At 39.7% G+C, this 19,921-nt stretch overlaps 3 protein-coding genes and 1 long non-coding RNA gene across 4 annotated transcripts; 2 read left to right on the top strand and 2 right to left on the bottom strand.

Annotated features, from left to right (window-relative positions):
- The first annotated feature begins 4,670 nt into the window (after positions 1-4,670).
- Positions 4,671-7,316, top strand: LOC110747120 (uncharacterized). Its single transcript, XR_015834376.1, has 3 exons — positions 4,671-5,277; positions 6,049-6,129; positions 7,033-7,316. It is a non-coding gene; the product is annotated as an uncharacterized LOC110747120 (long non-coding RNA).
- A 2,889-nt stretch (positions 7,317-10,205) lies between these two features.
- On the top strand, positions 10,206-11,243 carry LOC110745270 (protein PHLOEM PROTEIN 2-LIKE A1-like). The gene is made up of 3 exons (XM_088249770.1): positions 10,206-10,402; positions 10,490-10,599; positions 10,728-11,243. Exons 1-3 carry the CDS (start codon positions 10,358-10,360, stop codon positions 11,101-11,103), a joined length of 531 nt encoding a protein of 176 aa, XP_088105896.1. The 5' UTR covers positions 10,206-10,357; the 3' UTR covers positions 11,104-11,243.
- Positions 11,244-11,401: 158 nt separating this feature from the next.
- On the bottom strand, positions 11,402-14,386 carry LOC110750046 (Pentatricopeptide repeat (PPR) superfamily protein). Its single transcript, XM_021950304.2, has 2 exons — positions 12,600-14,386; positions 11,402-12,103 (listed from the first exon to the last, which is right to left on the bottom strand). Exon 1 carries the CDS (start codon positions 14,270-14,272, stop codon positions 12,689-12,691), a length of 1,584 nt encoding a protein of 527 aa, XP_021805996.2. The 5' UTR covers positions 14,273-14,386; the 3' UTR covers positions 11,402-12,103; positions 12,600-12,688.
- A 2,328-nt stretch (positions 14,387-16,714) lies between these two features.
- Positions 16,715-19,684, bottom strand: LOC110746922 (uncharacterized protein At2g34160). Its single transcript, XM_021947151.2, has 5 exons — positions 19,483-19,684; positions 19,110-19,158; positions 17,806-17,868; positions 17,660-17,724; positions 16,715-17,081 (listed from the first exon to the last, which is right to left on the bottom strand). Exons 1-5 carry the CDS (start codon positions 19,597-19,599, stop codon positions 16,986-16,988), a joined length of 390 nt encoding a protein of 129 aa, XP_021802843.1. The 5' UTR covers positions 19,600-19,684; the 3' UTR covers positions 16,715-16,985.
- Between the last annotated feature and the right edge of the window lie 237 nt (positions 19,685-19,921).

Below are 19,921 nucleotides of genomic sequence, written 5' to 3'. Positions count from 1 at the left end.
GCTTTGTGTCACCTTCGGCACCCACGTGCCTAGCCACATTGCCTTGCGACACGCAAGCTTTGTGCCACCTTCGGCACCCTCGTGCCCAAGCCACATTGCCTTGCCACATGCAAGCTTTGTGCCATCTTCGGTACCCTCGTGCCCAGGCCACATTGCCTTGCGACACGCAAGCTTTGTGCCACCTCCGGCACCCACGTGCCCAGGCCACATTGCCTTGCGACACGCAAGCTTTGTGCCACCTTCGGCACCCTCGTGCCCATGCCACATTGCCTTGCGACACGCAAGCTTTGTGCCACCTTCGGCACCCACGTGCCCAGGCACATTTCCTTGCGACATACAAGCTTATGTATTTGGCAAACCCCTCTGCCTTCGGCACCCTTGTGCCCTTAGCATCCCTTTTCCCTTCGGCATCTCCCCCTTGCCGACCGACACCTTGGCTCCTTGCCTAGCTTAGCCTAGCACTCTAGGCTCAACCCAAGCCCACATGGCCCCTTGTTGAACAGCACGACACGTGCCTAGCTCAAACACACCCAGGCCCTGCTGAAGGTTCCTTCTCTTTCTTCTAGAGCCCAGCTCCAAATCCATGTCAAAATCCCCAAAGGCTCCACTACTTCACCATGCCGAAGAATGGGCCACAAGGCCTCAACATTTGCCAACAAATTTCCTGGCCGATCGGCAAGGGATGTACCAAAGCTCGCAGCTGACCTAGCTCTAAAAAACGACCTAGCTCACCCACTTGCTGACCTAGCTCTAAAGTGCGACCTAGCTCATGCTCACCCACTTGCTGACCTATCTCTAAAAAGCGACCTAGCTCACCCACTTGATGACCTAGCTCCTTTTTGCTGACCTAGCTCCAAGCTCCAAAAGATGACCTAGCTCATCTTTGTTGACCTAGCTCTAAAATGACCTAGCTCCTTTTTGCTAACCTAGCTCCAAAAGCCCACCTTGGGTCGAGCCCCATTTCACCTCCCAACTATCGCTAAAATGCCCAAACCCAAAAACTGGCACTCAAACAAAAACAGGGACTAGGCTCATCTCTAGGCCCAAGCCCGGGACTTTCTAAACCCCTTGCCGAACGGCAAGGGGCATGCAACTTTTTTGGGGGCTCCCATAAATCTTAGCTCACCAAATGGCCCAGCCCCCTAAAAGGCCCAGCCCCCTAAACGGCCCATGCCATGACACAAAACATTTCCCAAACAAGCCCAGCTCCCTACTCCAAAGCCCAGCCTTCAGGGAAAGGGTCGGACCCATCCAAACCCTAGTGCCTAAGCCCACCTTTGGCACCCCCGTGCCTAAGCCCACCTTTGGCACCCCCGTGCCTAAGCCCACCTTTGGCACCCCCGTGCCTAAGCCCACCTTTGGCACCCCCGTGCCTAAGCTCACATTTGGTACCCCAGTGCCTAAGCTCCCCTTCGGCACCCCGTGCCTAAGCTCACCTCCGGCACCTCGTGCCTAAGCCCACCTTCGGCACCCTAGTGCCCAAGCTCACCTTCGGTACCCCCGTACCTGAGCTCACCTTCGGCACCCCCGTGCCTAGCCACTTCCTCTTGCGACATGCAAGCTTGGCACCTTCGGCACCCCATGCCCTCCGGCATTTTATATTGCGACATGCAAGTCTTGTGCCTTCAGCATCCTCGTGCCTAGCTCTTCCCCTTGCCACATGCAAGCTTGTTTCGCCTTCGGCACCCCCGTGCCTAGGCCCACCTTTGGCACCTCCATGCTTTGCAACATCCAAGCTTTGGCATCCCTTTACCTAAGCTCACCTTCGGCACCCCTTTGCCTAAGCCCACCTTTGGCACCCCTGTGCCTAAGCTCACCCTCGGCGCCACCATGCCTAAGCTCACCTTCGGCACCCCCGTGCCTAGGCACAATGCCTTGTGACATGCGAGCTTGTGCGTTTGGCAAACCACTCTGCCTTCGGCACCCTTGTGCCTTTAGCATCCCCTTTGCCTTCGGCACCCCCGTGCCTAAACCCATCTCTTGCAACATGCCTTCAGCACCCCCCATGCCTAAGCCCACATTAGGCACCCCGAGCCTAGGAACATTACCTTGCAACATGCAAAGCTTTGTATCGCCTTCGCCATCCCAACTCCAAAATTATGTCAGTATCCAAGGGACCTAGCCCCCTTCCGAAGGCTCAGCTCCAAAACAAACTCCTAAGGCTAAGCTGAGTACTCAGGCCTAGCCCTTGCCTAGCCCTATCTTGAGCAAAACAGGCTCAATAAAAGCCATGGATGGCCCTTACCGATCGGCACCTTGGTCCCCCGCCTAACCCAACACTCAGGCCTAGCCAAATCTGCAGCTTAGCTCCTTGCGAAGCCTAGCCTCCTTCCAAATTCCAAAACTCCCAGCCTCTGGACACTCATGCCAGCCCAAACTATAACTAGACTCCTTGCCGAAACCCTTGCGGCCCAGCCCTTGCTAAATGCCCAGGCTAAACCCACATGACCCGGCTCTTCCTAAAATGCCCGGCTCTCCTGTTGAAACATTAAGAGGCCAGCTCTTGATGTTGGCTCCAATTCCATGCCGAAGCCTCAAAAGCCAAGCCCGTATGGGACTCTATTTTCCTCTCCATGCTCCCTACCGTTCGGCAAGGAAGCTAAACCCTCAAGCTTTGTTCCCTTACCAAAGCAAATGGCTGACTTAGCCACCAAAAAAAAAAAATAAATAAATAAAAAAAAAAAAATTTTGCACCTGCCGAACGGTAGGCAACATGCAGAAGGAATTTGGGAAGTGAAAATGCCTACTTGGCTAGCTACTTGGCTGACCTAGCCCTCCAAAAAACAAAAAAAAAAACAAAACAAAAAAAAAAAAAAAAAAAAAGAACTGCCGAACGGCAGGAAGCATGCAGAAGGTAAAATGGGGACTTGCCAATTTTTGGCTGACCTAGCCCAAAAAAAAAAAAAAAAAAAAAAAAAAAAAAACCTTCTCTCCCTCCAAACCACTTTGGTTTTTTGTTGCAACTTCTCTCCCTCCAAAGTTCTTCTTACCCGGGGACTTGGGGGACTGGGGATAGTGCACTATACGACTTGGAAGACAAACTACGGTGTTGCTCGGCCAGTGCACTTAAGATTACAAATCCCCAAGCAAGAAGTATCTTCTTACTCGCGAACTTGGGGGACTACTGTTGACACCATAACTGACCAAGCAACTAGAAGACTAGAAGGAACTCTAAGCAAAGCAAGAGGAGTCCCACATCGGAAAACAACAAGAAGTGAAGGCTCCCTCTCACCTATAAAAGCATACCACTCTCCACTTAAGAGAGGATTCGAAACTGAGCTGGGCTCCCTCTTCAGGACTCTCCTGTTAGTCTGGCCTTCGAGTCCTGGGTCTCCAGACCCGGGGACTTGACTCCTGGGCTCCAGACTCCAAACTTTGTACCTTAGGCCCTAGGCCTTCTTCCATTTATCTTTGGGTCTAATCCCCTTGTACAAATGTAAACAATATCATAATGAGAACATCTTCTCTGTGGACGTAGCCCATTCATTAAGGGTGAACCACATATATCTTGTCTTTTGTATATTCATAAACTGGCTAAGTCCTCACATACACGCTGAAGGTCCAAACCTTCACCCATCATCCATCACACCTCATCACTAAGTTGGACTCAATCTTGGCCCAACCATTTTGAGCATCAACATATGTCATCCTTGACATGAATGAATGCACAAAATTCCGCTGTAGCAAGAGAAGACAATTTGTCCAGTGCAATGCTCACTACGGGACTTACAAGGGTTGTGATAACTGCTTCAGCCATGTTGCTTGCTAGCTTGCTATTTGCTTCCAAAGTAGAAAACCCAGAGCAACAAATGGAAGAGAAAGATGATTGAAGGAAAGGAAACAATAAGCTAGTATGGCCTAAGGCCTGAAGAGCATCCCAGGCTGCCTTCCATTATTGAATGAAAGAGAGGTAGAGCAAAGATGGCCTGCAGGCTGCTTTAATTCTATATGCGTGTTTGTGTGCTTATTTATAGAGGAAATCATCAGGAGGGATTTCGTTCTACTTCTTGACACAGCTCTAGGGTCAGGGTCAAGTTCCATTTTTTTTTTCGTTGTAAAAAAAAACAAAATTATAAGTTTCAATTCAACCATCTAACATTTGACTCCTAATGTTGAATAGGAATCATATAGTTCTTAGTCTTCTAGGATACCCATTAAAATATCTGTGAAACTGTAGTTTTTAGAAAAGTAGATGAACGTTCTCCAATTATTGAAGTACATTGCAAGGTGGTCGAGAATCTTGTTGGGCATCCTCTTTGTAGGGTATAGATCAGCTTATCCCAATGGTTAAACTATCATGAATTAGTAGAAAACTGTACATCTGTTATGTCCGAGTCCCAAAATTAAAACTTGTTTAAATCCCCACACTATCATTTTATTTAAAATATATACTTTAAACACTACCTACAAATTAAGTCCACCCCAAATAATACTCCACTTCAACCTATTGCAAACAAAGAACAAAATTTGTATGCCACGGATTTTCTAGAAACATCAAACATTGCATTCATTGCTCATTGAATGAGTCAATTTTTTGAACCATATAGAAAAGTATATATCCCAATTTCAAAAAAATTGACTCATGTACCTTAAACCAACTACCACCAAGGACTTGCTTGGTTTATTGGTGGATGACTTACTTTGTAATACCCTCAAAAATAATATTTGGTTTTATTATTTTTGTGGAAAATATTATTAAGTCGTGTGACTATTTTGGATGTTGTATGATTTTGGTTTGGTGTGGAAATATTGGAATTAAGTGACTTAATCTCAATTTGGGACAAAATACCTTTATGATTAAGTTTATGATTTTACAAAGGAAGTACAAGAAATTGAAGCGAGAAAATTATGATTTTTGATTTGGAAAATCGAGGTTGATCTCACGAACGCGTAGGCGCAAACGGTTCGTGAATCCGAGTTGAAACAAAGAAGTTATACTCGTTTGAAGTTTCAGGGACTAAACTGCAAACAGAGACTTTGCCTATAAATTTCAGAAGGACACTGTTGAGGATTCAGAAATTGCAATTGAATCCGGAGGTTTGAGAGCTCATCGGAGAGGCGATTTCCGACGGCTTCTGCGGCGGCGTACGGTGGAGGTGATCGACACCACCAACCCAGATAGAAAGCCTGATATCTTGTGAACATAACCCAAGAAGATTCGGAGTCATCGGAGGTGCAGTGAAGGCAGGGCGACGCCGCGAAGTTGGTTCGTCAATAGTGAAATCAGCAACTTCAACCGGCGGTTTGAGCCACTTACACTTCGAATTGGACCTCGAGGTAAGAATTAAAGTTGTTCTACTCAGTATTACGAACATTTTGGCATAGGTCTTGACCGGCGATTTTAGGGTGGTCCGTCGCCGGAATAGTACCCAAACCACCACCGGCGGTGGCGGCGCGTGGCGGCGCTGGGTGGCGATTCTGAGTTAGGGCTTTAGAGACAGAATGTAGTGCTGGAGTAACTGAACATGTTTGTATGTTTGAATTGTTGAGATTCCGTCGTTTAATCGACGATCGGAGCCTCACAAATGTGGACCATTGATTTGAGATTATCGGACCGTTGGATCGTGTCCAATTTTAATTATGTTGTAGCTGGTGTTGTGAGGAGTCTGTAGGTTCAGACGGATTGATGATCGGACGTCCCGATCATAAGTTATTAAATTTCAAAGTTAAGGCGAGCGATCGCCATTCGATCGTGTAATGTAGAATTATCCGACCGTTGGATTGGGCCCAAATTGTTGCAGGGTGATGTTGGGACTATTTAGAGTCCATTGGTGAGATCGGATTTGGAATCCGAGGTTGTGGGCCAAAGGCGGATTTTTGGAGTGTCGGTATGTGGGACCCACGGGACCCAAATAGTGACCTTTTGGACAATGGGTGTCATTGGTCATGATTCGACGTCGACAGCACGTATGTCACAGTTTTGAAGTTGGTTGGACGAGATTTGATCGCTTTGGACCCCCGGTTGGTCCAAAGGGCAATTTCGTCATTAGTTGCGAAATCTTGGATTTTTGGAGTTTTGTACTAAGTTGAGCTATGTACTTTGCTTAGGTACTGTTGGAGATTGAGTTGCTCGTTGAGGTTTGAGATTGAGGATTCGTTAAGTTGTTGAAGACGCAGCTTGGACGAGAGGTGAGTAAAACCATCCTAATCGTGAGTAAAGTCACGAATTATTATATTTATTATAAGGTGACCTTGGATAATGTTAATGGCTATAATTAACATGTTGGTTGTGATTTTATAAAATGTTTAATTGATTTAAAACACATGAACTTGTTCATCAACGGTTCATGAGGTAAGTGAAACCTATTTTGTTTTGAATTAGTACTTATTATTGAAGATTTTGGTGTTTAACCATATAACATATGTTGTGGATGTATGGTGGAAATTCATTCGTGAATAACCACATAAATATATATAATAAATATATATTGCTGTGATTGGTGTATTTGGCTATAAAACAATGTTTAATGTGAAACTACATTTTATATTGTTTTGGTGTTGGTGTTTTGGTGTTGATGGATTTAGGTGAGAATACCTTGAATCCCTTCTGAGTTTGTCAGGTGGGCATTCTCGTGGCAAATAATGAGGGATAAATTACCCTAGGGAGCAAGACCCAAGAACAGTTAGAGCTCTAGTCTGGCGCCATCTAGTACTCATGACTGGTGTGTAATCATGAGTGAACACTACTATGGTGTTTTGTAGTGTTATAGATTAGAGGTTCATAGTATTCTCTCTTCTATCTGTCAAACAATTGACGTGTGAAAACTACTTTGAAATAAAGAGTTTTGGTGTGGTCACAGGTGGTGATCGAAACAGTTCTTTAAATAAAACAAAAGAATTGTGATTGTGATGATATTGATGATTATGATTACCTTGGTTATACAAGGATTGTGGTGTGCTAATGTAAGTGCATGTGTTTGTATATTATGTGCAATTGACATATTATACTGTGGACGTGGTTTACTCATACGAGCTTTAGAAAGCTTACCGGGTTGTTCTGTGGTGAACCCGGTGCACTATTCAATGGTGTAGGGGAAAATCCTGCAGGTGGTAGAGACGGTGAGCAGGAGAATTAAGGTGAGGAGCAGGAGGCTCATTGGTGGTTCCACATACTGTAAAGTGTGGTGTGAGAGTGTTGGTGAGTGTTAGACTTCCGCTGTGTGAAATAAGCTCTGAGGAGCATATTATGTAAAATGATGATTGTTCATTTATGTTGTGAGTTTGTAATGTAATATTTGACTCAGAAGAGTTGAGTCATTATTGACATTGTGGTTCGGAACAGTGTGTTGTATCAAGAAAGAAAAGTTTAAATTTCTAGGTACTTTTGTTGAAGGTTCCGAGCTTCGCGTCCCGGATCGTTGGTTGTTCTGTTTAATTTTGCAGATTAATTGTTGTTGAAAATTCGGGGCGTGACATACTTGGTCTTGCTAGGCCTCGCCTGATGTCCGGTGTTTAGTTGTTGTTTTCTGGGGTTCCCCTTTGTTTCACCCAAAAAAACACTACCAAGGACTTAAACCAACTAGAGACCAAAAAACTAAAGTCCTAGGTATTGAGTAAGTTATACCCAAGATCTAAAATATTGATGGTTTGGAAATATCGGTAGTCTAAAAACAGGAAAATTTCGATGGAATTATTGGGAAATTATCAATATCGATAAAAATTAAATAAAAACCACAGAAATTGTAAGAAAAACTTGAAAAAATTTCTTGAAACTTTGGAGGATGTTTATTTAGTCAATTATCTATTACTTTATCACAAAAAAATTGGAAGGAAATGCATTGCATGATGGGTTTAACTCATTTAAGTTGATTATATAGCGAGCTAACAAAGACTTGCGAGTGTAGAAAATATGTAGTAATTAATGAAAGAAGATTAAACACACCATAATCATTTATTTATAATGATTTACTACAATATTTTACACTTTATACATTGCATGGTAATATACATGAATGACTTAGTACCACATAGAGTTCCTATATGATTCAAGTTTGAGTTATTTCCACTAACACTCCTTGAGGTTTTCGGCTTTTTTACAAAACTCCTTAAGATTTTAAAATTTACAAGAACACCCCCTGAGGTTTTAAATTGTTTTCACAAAACTCATTTTCATTGATTTTTCATCCAAAGATTGATGATTTTATACCTATAAAAAAAATTCCCAAATGACAAAGCTGGCCTTTGAGATTAGATTGCAATACTTCATTGAGATTAATTTTGTCATTTGCATAAGTTTTTTTTAAAATGAAGTCATCAATTTGTGAAAACAAACTGAAATCTCAGGGGGTGTTTGTGTAATTTTTGAGACATGAGGGAAGGTTTTGTAAAAACACAAGAAACCTCAGGGGATGTTAGTGTAAATAACTCTTTAAATTTTTCATTGTCTTCATCATCTCGATATTATAGCGATATTTTGGTCAAATGTTGCTGAAGTGTGAGAAATTATTGACGTCAATATTTTCCGATATTATCGATACTTATACAATATATGTATGAATATATTCCAAAATATCTTAGACCCAAAAAAACAAACTCGATATTATCAAATATTTTAGTCCTTGGTTATACCAACTACCCATCATCATATTAATCATTACGTTACACAAACTTGTGTCTCGTCTCTACTTTGGTTTTGGTCCTTCTGGAATTTTAAAACTCACTTGAATTGAAAAGGTCTCAGGCCTAGTTTGGGATTGCTGTCACTTTTAAAAAAAGTTGCTTTTGCTGTGCTTTGAAAATAATTAGCTGTAAAGTAAAGCAACTCCATGTTTGGTAAACAATATTTTTAAAGTGATATTAGTACAAAAAGCAGTGTAAAAAGCGTTTGGTAAATTTTAATATAAAATTGTTGTAACTGTGAATAATGACTAAAATAAACTTGATGTTAAAAGTGTTATGTACTAATCATGTGGTGGTAGTTGTAGTGATGGAGTGGAGGTGATGGTGGTGATGAAGGTGGAGTTGGTGGTGGCAGTGGCAGCATGGTGGTGGTGGTGGTGGTGTTGGTTGTGGAGGTAGTGGTGGTGGAGGTGGTGGATGAGGTGGATGAGGTGGATGAGGCGGAGGATGAGGAGGAGGAGGATGTGGTGGTGGTGATGTTGGTTGTGGAGGTGGTGGTTGATTTGGAGGTTTTGGAGGAGGTGGTGGTGGTGGTGGTGGTGGTGAAGGAGGAGGTGGTGGTGGAGGTGGTGGTTGTGGTGGTGGTGGTGGAGGATGAGGAGGAAGAGGATGTGGTGGCGGTGGTTGTGGAGGTAGTGAATGTGGTGGTGCAAGTGGTGGAGTTGGATGTGGAAGTGGAGGTGGTGTTATTTTTTAAAATGAATGATGGTATTTTGGAAATTAAAAAAATTCATTAAATGTTCATCTCTGCTTCTTTTGAAAGCAGCTTTGAAAAGCAACCCAGAGTCTGCTTTTAAAAGCTTCTGTCAAAATGCCATTGCTTTTAAAATAATCGGGATATTTTCTTTTTACCAAACACCTTAAACTGCTTAACTTTAAAGTGAAACAGGTTTTTGGCGAAAAAAAGCAATCCCAAACGGGGCCTCAATTTGGTGGAGCCTAGTTAATTCGACATAGTCAACATGAATATGCCAACTTGGTACCAGAATATAAAATTTGAAAAGTTAATGATAATGCCGATTCTCAAATTTATACAAGTCATCCGATCCAGACCTCACACCAACCATTGTTGAATGAGGATACCATCAAGTTTCTTCGACGGAATTCTGACGCGAAGGGCAAGTGTAAGGGTAAATTGGACCTTCTAGATTTTACTCTTGTAGCTTCCTGAAAGGTTCAAATTTGAGAACTGTTTGATATCGTCAAGTTTTTTTTTACGGAATTATCACGTGAAGGGCATGTGTAAGTGTAAATTCGACTTATGGCACGTTTTTACTTATAAATAATGAGAATTAGAAGAAAGTGAATAATTTCCATTCATGACTTTTCGTTTGTTTACTTACACACAAGGAATCATTTAATACATGTCTCTCACCTAAAAAATGATTCATCAAATAGGAATCAGATTATTTAACCTATCTCATTTCTTCTTATTCCTATTACTTAAAAGTAAGCATGCCAGGTGTAAGCACCTCACGTGCTAATTCCGTTGAACGGTAATTGTTACCCTGGAATTGGATTAATAAGTTTACTATGAAAAAGTGAAAAACTATAGTATTAAAGTAAGGTAAAACTTGACCCAAACTATGGGGACGAAAATGACTATTTGGCCTTTATAAAAACTATATGAAACTCAGTTCCTTCCAATTCCAAACTGGTTGGTTGTAAAAGTTTTAGAGAAGCCGAGCAGATGAGGTCAGTTCTTCCCTCTCTGTGACACTGGTGAAACAATTTGATCATGACGGATTCGGCGAAAGGCGAATTCCAGGAGTTCAAGAAAGTGGTGAGCCTAATTATTTATTACTAGACAATTGCAAGGTGCTTATCTTTTAACTTGTTTTCCCCATTCTTTTAATCATTGTGCATGCAGAAAGTATGGGTTGAGAAGAAATCTAGATGCATGACGTTGTACGCAAGATGGTTAGATGTCACTTGGGGTTTCCCTCCATACTGGGTTTGGAATTGTTACAAAGAAATGAGGTACGTATCATATTATCTATCCATGTCTTATTCGGGGCACAATTTGAATTATATATTACTATCATCATAGATTTTTGTTATTAATTAAGCACGGTAAAATGGTGATTAACTATTCGTTTGATTCACAGTGAAGACAACGTTGAGGTAGTCAAGCTATTGTCTGTATGCTGGGTGAATGTGAGAGGACAATTCAAGATGTCAGAGCTCTCAGCAGGAGTTGTGTATGAGATTGCATACAAAGTCAAACTAACAAATGGAGCATTTGGATGGGAACTCCCTGTAACTGTTAAGATCAGATTCCCAGACGGACGGGAGCAAAAGCGGCAATATAGTCTGTTTCAGAAGCCGAGAGGGGAGTGGATAGAGCTTAGTGGTGGTAGTTTTGAGGTTAAGGGAGAAGAAAATGGAGAAGTCTGGTTTGATCTTTGTCAACATGGGGGACACTGGAAGAAAGGGCTTATCATCCAAGGTATCATCATCAAGCCGGCTGAAAAGATTGACTAGACGGCCATTATTTGGTTATCAGAAATAAAAGATACAAGTGTAGGATTTTTTGTTGCTGATCAACGCTAGCTGAAGTCTTTCTCCAATGGTTCTGGCAGGGATTTGTTGTACATGTAATACTATATCTTTCTTTTTCTTTATTCTTTTGGGTTATATGCATCCTAACTTTTTAACCATATGACCGAATAGGATTTACAATCTTGGTAAGATGCTTAGTGGCCTAAACAGAACTTGGATTTGATTATGTCTAAACCTACAAGCCTAAATGTAGTAGGATTATGAATCTCCCAAACAGCTGGAACTAAGATGAATAAGATTATGTCTAATCGTAATGCTACGGTGACCAACTTACTTAACAATTTATGTGGTACATGAGATGGCAACTTATGTCATTTGTCACATAATTACTTAATCAAAGAATTAAAATTAAACTAAATAGCAATAAGTCAACGCCTCTATCTTCCCTAGATCTGCCATGGCCTCCCTTGGTTTCCCTCCCCACACCCTATATCGTCCTCCTTCATCACCAACACTTATCTTTTCCTCCTCATAACCCATACCCCCTAAATACTTATTTTTTCATCAGTCTCCATGCTCTATTGGGTTCATGATTTATCATGTTGTGTTGATACAACAGAAGCAGATTAATTTCACTGAAGGTGTAAAACAACAAGTTTGAGTTCTTCAAAGTAATTTAGATGCCCTCTTCCCCTTGATCTGTACCCCTCTCATCTCTCTTCTTTTTTCTCTTTTTTTCTTTTTTTTTAAGGCCTGCAAGAGTTTTTTTTTTTGGTTGGATGACTTTAGATATAGTTGTTTATGTGTATTTTGAATATAACGAACATAAACAATAAATCAATTTGTCCCCAAAACATTATTCCATAATAAACGAAAATCCAGAAACACAATTATACTGTAGAGGGGTAAGTAACTAACCCTTCAGATAACAACCCACAATCTTTTCAAGATTTCTCCAATCATATGATGCCAATGTCAATATCTGCAGTAACATAAAACACATGGCAATGATCAAAATGCAGTTGCCTTAGTGTAGCCGTGCAAAGTATTTAATGATGTGTAATTAAAAAAAACCAGTACCATCTGAATTCCCCGGCCCCAGGGAATTAAAATTATTTACATTTTTACGCAGCCAAATATCATGAATATGCAATAATATGCAATACCAAATTGATGTTTTAGCGATGGATGGACCATCAAAAGATGTATAACTGCCAGTAGGCAGTAACACTACCCACCAACCACACAACTGAGAAAACAGTAACTAGTATTACTTACTAACAGAGGCATGGAAACCAATAATTTGCTTCTCCCAGTTCTGGTTTCACACCACCTGATTATCAATTCTAAGGATATAGTCCTGGTTAAGTAACTAACTGGGGTATTAACATATTGCTTTCTCTAAAACTTTCAATGACATGCAAGAGCAAGATTCTATACAAATAGACAAATAGAGTAGCATGAAGCGGGGACTACACCTGACAGTTCATCCGGAGAGCTCTCTTCAGACTCAGGAAACTGAGTCATGCAGATCCTGCCAGTCCCAGATACTCAGCCTTTTGTTTTATCAATCACTTTCATTGTCAGTATGTTCACTTCTAGATGTTGCATAAGTTTTATTACCTCTTATCAAGTTTGCCAACTCTTGTATTGAGCAAGAAGTGCTTTGTTCCATCTTACTTGCAAGTATCTCAACGTACTCAAGGAGCCCTAAACCCCTAAGCCGGTTCCTCAACATCTCAACAGTAGAAGAATATGGGGGTATGCCTTCATCGATCATTATCTCAAAGTATTTACAAGCCTCCTCTAGCTTATGTTTCTTCTTGCACAAACCGTGGATCATTACAGAATATGTTGAAACAGAAGGATAAAATCCTCTCTTCTCCATACTCTCCCAAACTTCCGTCACCCGATCAAATCTTCCTATCCTAATCAGCAACTTCAGCACCATATTATAAGTATGTCGATCCGGCTTGCAGTTATCCTTTTCCATTCTATATAACAACCTAAGAGCCCTGTTAACCTCGCAATGGTCACAATGATAAGCTTGGATTGCATTATAACTCCATGCATCCGGCATAACTCCCCTCTCAATCATTTCATCCAAAAGTTGGTAAGCCTCTTCCACCTTGTCATTCTTACACAGTTTCTTGATAATACAATTGTAAGAATACACATTAGGCAAAAGATTATATCTCCTCATCCTATCAAGCACCCTAAAAACCGAATGAATGTCATCGGCTTCACAATATGCACGAATGAAAATCGAATAAGTACAAGCATCCGGGTCAGTTCCATTTGACCCCATCTCCCGGAATATCTTATATGCCTCATCAACTTTCCCACCTTTACACAAAGCCTCCAAATAACTATTATACGCAGGCACATCTAACAAACATCCTCGTTCAGTCATTTCATCAAACAACTTACGCGCTTCATCCGAATCACCAATGTCGCCCCAACCCCTCATCAAAATACTATAAGTTTTAGCGTTCAATTCAAACCCACTCTTAACTTTATCAAAAAACTCATGGGCATACTTGACATGTTTTGTTTTACATAACGTATACATAAGCTGATCAAGATCATGAACACCAGGCTTAATTCCAAACTCAACCATTCTATTAAAAGCTCGAATAGCGTCACGAGGCAAATTAGCTCTACTGTAAACTCTAAAAATAAGCCAGAAAACTTCTGGGACAATCTCAAAACACTTGGACTCTCTCACTTCTATAAGAAAATCCCACAACACAGCATATTGCTTGCTACTTCCCAAAATCTCAATCAAAATGTGATAGCTTTCAAAACTGTGCTGAAACTCCGGAATTGTTTTAGCCCAAAGAAAGAACCTGTGGGCAGAGAGGCCAAGATTTTTGCACCGTTTTAGAACTTGTTCAACCAAGTTTGTGGATATTTGGGTAGACAAAGGATTGAGGGAATGCTCCAAGTCGTGGTGAGGGTTTCTGTGGTCGCTGAGAATGCGTGAGATCTCATTCACCAGGTGTGGTGATGGTGGAGGTGGAGGTGGTGGGTTTTGGTAAGTGAGAGAAGAGAAGGGATTGTAATGAGTGTTGGGTTTGGAGGGTGAGAGAAGAGAGTGGAAGATAGAGTGAAGGGTTTTGGGTTTAGAGGTGAGAGATCTTAGGGACATTTTAGAGAGTTAGTAAATGGATTTGGTTTTTGAGAAACAAGGCGGGGCCAAAACACTGGAAATGATATGCAGTTATAGGAGAAATGCCGAGGACTACTCGCACATATGCGATTTAATTCGTATAGCCGCGCGGCTATACTACGGTTTTTTATTATAAAAAATAATCTAGCCAGGCGGCTGTACTGTTTTTGACACGTGGGGCTAACCGCTAGGCGGGTCCCTTTTTATAAATCGTATAGCCGCACGGCTATACTTAGGTTTTTTTTAGACGATATTAGCCGATCGGCTTTACGGGCATCGTTTATTAAATTGTTTTTACAAATAGTATAGCCGGTCGGCTATACTTGGGATTTTTTTTAAAAGACAAGAAAATAGCCGCACGGCTTTACCGGGTGTACTCTTTACATAGATATTGTGATATTTTTTTTAATTGTTTTTCCCCCATTCTTGTTTATCAATAAGAGTAGTTTATATCATTATTCATTACTATTGGGCCATTACCCGAGTCTCTATTATTCCCTTTTGAGTTTTTATATTTCCAGAATTATTACCCGTATAAATAATTTAACATTTTTACATTTAATACTCGTATTGTACATGTATGTATGTATTTTTTATGTACAATACACTTGTTTTTTTTACCAAATTTTCAATAATACAAACAAAATTCACGTATTATACACAAAAGTTTCGCATATTATTGATTGAAAATTAATATCTATAAAGTAAAAACTAATGTAACTAGAAGGATCCGTGTCTTTAATTTTTTATTAATAAATAGTAGAGCCGTGCGGCTATACGCCTTTTAAATATAATATACTTAAAGAGTATCTCCGGTCGGCTATACTACAGGTTTTTATATAAAAAATAGTATAGCCGTGCGGCTCTATTGTTTTTGACACGTGGGAGGCGAATCGCTAGGCGGGTCCCTTTTTTTATAAATAGTATAGCCACCCGTCGATACTTGAGTTTAATTTTTTTTTTTTTTTTTTTTTAAACAAGAGTATAGCCGTACAGCTGTACTGGCGTTGTTTTTTTTAAAAAAAATTAACATAAAAGAATGCATATATTTTGTGAAATATTGATGGAAGTTACAAAAGAATAAAAATATCATGATTATCATGGAAGTCATAGAATGTTTATTGTGTGAAATATTGATGTCGCATGATATTCATGAACTTGGGTTAGATGGGTGAAGTGAATTAGTTTGTGAGAAGAATGCATATATTTTGATTAAGAGGAAAAGTACATGGTCTAGTTATGCTACTTTTGGAAATGTAAATGCAAATTATTAGTTGTTCCTTTGAATTTAGCACGTAGGGGTATTCCTCACTCCCATCTTTTTTAAAGATTCGTGATGTGCAAGCCTTCAAATATTCTCAAACCTATTTAGAAATCATACATTGTAACATTTTCATTGTTTTTCCATTTTCCACGTCTTTGAAAACTTCAGGGAACAATATCAAAGACTTGGAATTAAACTATTTTGAGATGGTGGAGTAAACCAATATAACCTTTTTCAATTCTGTCCGACTTCTTCAGTGTTGAAAATTGTTGGAGTTCAGTTTAACTTTTTTGATTAAGTGTTGAAAATTGCAGAAATCAAATTTAACTTTTTTGATTAAGCAGAGTCGTGAAATATGGAACAAATAATTCCAACAAAGTCCTTAATTTTATATGATTGAGAAACCTTTTGCCACCCAAACAAATTCAAATTCAAAGTAACATAACTTGGACTTAATTTTCAAATTTTTTATAATACTGATTTCATTTTTGGAAATTTAAATATATGGAAGGAGGTGAAAAGCTGTCATGGGCCTTGGGCCATGGCCCATACATGATGCATGACCATCCAAGCTCAGGTTCATGCATATCACATGCCACAGTCCCACTCGACAGTTGTGTTCCACACTTTCCAATCGTACGGCTCTGGTTGGCGTATCGGGCAGTGATTAGGGCTCTGGTTGGCGTATCGGGCAGTGATTAGGTGGAAGAGACACTCGGCACAGAGACTTTGTACGTTTATCCAACGAATGCTGATCCACACGCTTCAGGCGAGCGTGGGTGGCTATGCGGTTTTGTTTAGCAAACGCCGCGCCGCTAGTCTGCAACAGAAAATTTATTGTGTTGTGGAGCAATTATTTAGATTTCTAAAATAGGAATCGATATTGGACATATTTACGAGATTGCCTATGGATATGGACCATAGCTTATTTAGGTATGAAGTTGATTTTGCTTTTCTTGATTGGTTTTTACTTTCCTCCGGAGAAAATCTTATGAAATCAGAAATTAAATACCATTGGACTTTCGTAAATAAAATATATATAAAAATTGGACTTTGGCTTGTATATGAATATTCATATAGTAAGTTTTTTTAATTAAGTTTTGGGAATTAACATTATTCACATTTTTACGCAGCCAAATAGCTTATTACCAATCAAATGGGCAATTAATCTAAACTTTTAAATAACTTTAGGGTCAATTACACTTAGCATGTCCCATATTTTTCACGAAACAGATAGCCCCACACCCCACCCACTCCTAAGACAAAACGGAGGACAAATGTTATAATCATACAACAAATGCCTTTCCCATAACATATTCTATTCTTGGATAATATATTTTAGCAAAAAATTTATTCCCATAATCGAATTTAGGATACATAATTCAAGCTAAACACACTCTAAGAGGAACCTCAAACAAGGAATTTCTTTCAGCTTTGCTCCTCAGCACCTGCAATTTCCCTCTCTTCAGCTGCAGCGGCCATCAAATCATCAAAGTTTTCCGACTTCCCAAGTATGATCTCAATCTAAACCAAAAGAAAATAACAATAAATAATATAAACAAAATGGAACACAAGCTTATTTCTTAATTAGGGGGCAGGGAAGACAAGACCCAATCGCTTGTCATGGATGTGGGGTGTAAAGTTCTATGCTTCTTGAGCTAGAAGCCCTCACAAAATGGTAGAACTCTTGTTGAGATGACCTCAGAAAACAAGATTATACTCTAATGACGTACACTAAATGGATATGAAGATATATTTTGAAAAGAACCCAAGAAATTTTGCTAAATGGTCAAAAAGTAACTGCAAAGGAAAATAACCATATAAAGTTCATGTGAAATGATAACACTATTGGTGCACTAAACTTTTAACCTCCATGTAGGAACCTTTACCAGGACAGATAGCCCAAGAATATAAATCCACACTTAATATCATGAATCAGACCAATCAAGTAGGGCAACAATAATTGCAAAAGGATCTCTCCATGCAAAACTCCAATGCTTCATTAACATATACATTCAGTCATTCTTTTTAACAGATCTAAGCTAAACATATTTCAAGATAAGATTCAAAACACATTTTAATAGAAATAAAACTTCAAATACCTTGGCTTTCTGGACTGGTCTCCCTCTAGAATCATCCTTTATGTCAACAGTCGATGTCATGATTTCTGCATTGATATTCAAGAATATGTAAATTGAATAATGATAGTTGCTTTGCAGAAAGATATAAAAGTAGATAGAAGCCTCACTCTTCTCAACGGCCAGCCCATTGTTTTTCAGAATTTCTGCAATTGTAACAACAGTGGCAATAGCTGCAGTGGTACAATGAGAATTAATCTGCGAATTAGCATTCATACTAAAGGAATCCAAACTATAATAAAACACTACAATTTTCAATGCAACTTAGCTCCCTCAAACTATAGAACTGCCTAAGTTCCAAAATTCTTGGTTAGAAGTTTGTTTTACGGAATCACATTCATTTCCCATGTTTGATAAGTGCACACAGGAGGGGAGGTTCCCATTCCTATCGGTGTCTAAAACCCATAAAATGGGGTTTTGCATTCCCAAAAGGAGCAGGCAGGTCTCCCATCTACTGGCTTAAACTTCATAATAAATGACAACAACAATGACCCTATTTATGCCTCCAAAAAACATTAAAGAATTTCATTGGTTTCATAAAACTATCTCCCCTCCCAACATTGCCAAATAATGAAATGGAGCTAACTGTCATGGGTTTCTATAAACCCATGGAGCAGTAATGGGTATCAGATTCTTGGAATCCCATTCTGCAAAGCAGACGCTACCTTAGAGCAACCCCTCTACTTGTTAACTAAACACTTGTCCATTTATCCCTTCCAACTACCAATTAGAACAATTTTACTACAAGCCTTTGTTTTCCTATTAAAAGTTTGTTCTCTTTCTATGAGTATATATTGAAATAGTAAGGACTTAATTACTTGAAAATTGTAATAATCATCATATTAAACATGAGCAAGGAAACCTAAGCAATGACCAAACTGGACCAACAAACGAGAGAACTTCTTCATCCTAGCCCACTGGAACATGTATGCAAGAGTCTACACTCTAGAAATTGTGAAACACGTCAAGATTTTATTCAAATTCTCACTACTAGAAACAGAGTTATTATGACATAATGGCTCTTGGCAAACTTTCTCTTTCCAGGGCTAAATAAATGTAATATCCACACTATTGATCCCAGCTTTAATTCACTATGACCAACAGACGTCAAACAACAGGAATGTTAGATTGTGCATAGAAACCACAACAGGAATGTTAACTTGTTTAATAATATAGATGAACCCAAAGAACACCCATACAAATGACCTAACATTAAGTTTCATTAGTTATCCAGAGCTTAGTTAGGAACGTCAACAGTTCCGTGATTTTTGCGTCATGTCGAAGAACATATTAATAAGGCACACACTAGCACATGCATATGCACAGAGATCCACACACACGCACACGCACACACGCACACACAGTCGTAAGTTTTAGAGCTTAATGAGATGGAAACAGCTCAATGATTTCATACCCATTCCTAAAGCAGAGAGCTCCACCTCATTGTACTGTTGCATATACCTCTGCAAAACAATCAATTGACAGAAACATGATGAATACGAATAATAAATGAACTGATAAGAATAAATTATTAATCCCAAAACACTTCAAGAAGAAAAAAGAACTGATTCGTTTATGTCAACCAAAAACATTCTATTTCCAGGTAAAGATTAATTTTGCAAGTTAACCAACAAAGTCAAATTTCAGCAGAAGCCAGGCATTATAAATAAGAAAGAAGAGAAAACCCAGAACCAATTTAGGCATACAAGCATATCTACACATGTATGCGCATGTAAATATCCGTACAAAGACAGAGAATTAAGAACAGGGTTGGGAGAAGGGTTTACCTTGGCAAGATTAACATAGAAAAAGAGGGGCTTTTTGGTATTCGAGACCTGAATTCGGTTCTTCTTGTGTGAATCTGCGATGATGATGTTGTTCACACCCTCAGTAATCTCCTCCATTGCAGTAAGCCAATTAAGTGAACAGCTTCCAAAACCCTAAACCTAAATCCCCTTTTGATCAGTCTCTCCGTTTTTTTATCTTTCTAAAATTGATTTCTCATATATATATGGGCCTGAGGTACCGAAAAGTGGTTCGGTCCGAAACGATAAGGGTACAAGCATTACAGCCAGTCGGTACCCACGGTACAATACTTCAAAGCACGCATAAGTGTTTTTTTTTTTTTTTTTGGGTATCATTCTGGACAGTGCAAAATTTCGATCTCGATTCTCACTGAACTTTAAAAAACCAAAACCTTCAAATAGATACCAAAAAAAAAAGTTC

Source organism: Prunus avium, chromosome 3, assembly GCF_965620075.1.
Source record: "Prunus avium chromosome 3, drPruAviu1.hap1.1, whole genome shotgun sequence".
Lineage (NCBI taxonomy): Eukaryota > Viridiplantae > Streptophyta > Magnoliopsida > Rosales > Rosaceae > Prunus > Prunus avium.
Note: the sequence above shows the minus strand (reverse complement) of the source record. Positions and strands in the feature narration are given on the sequence as shown.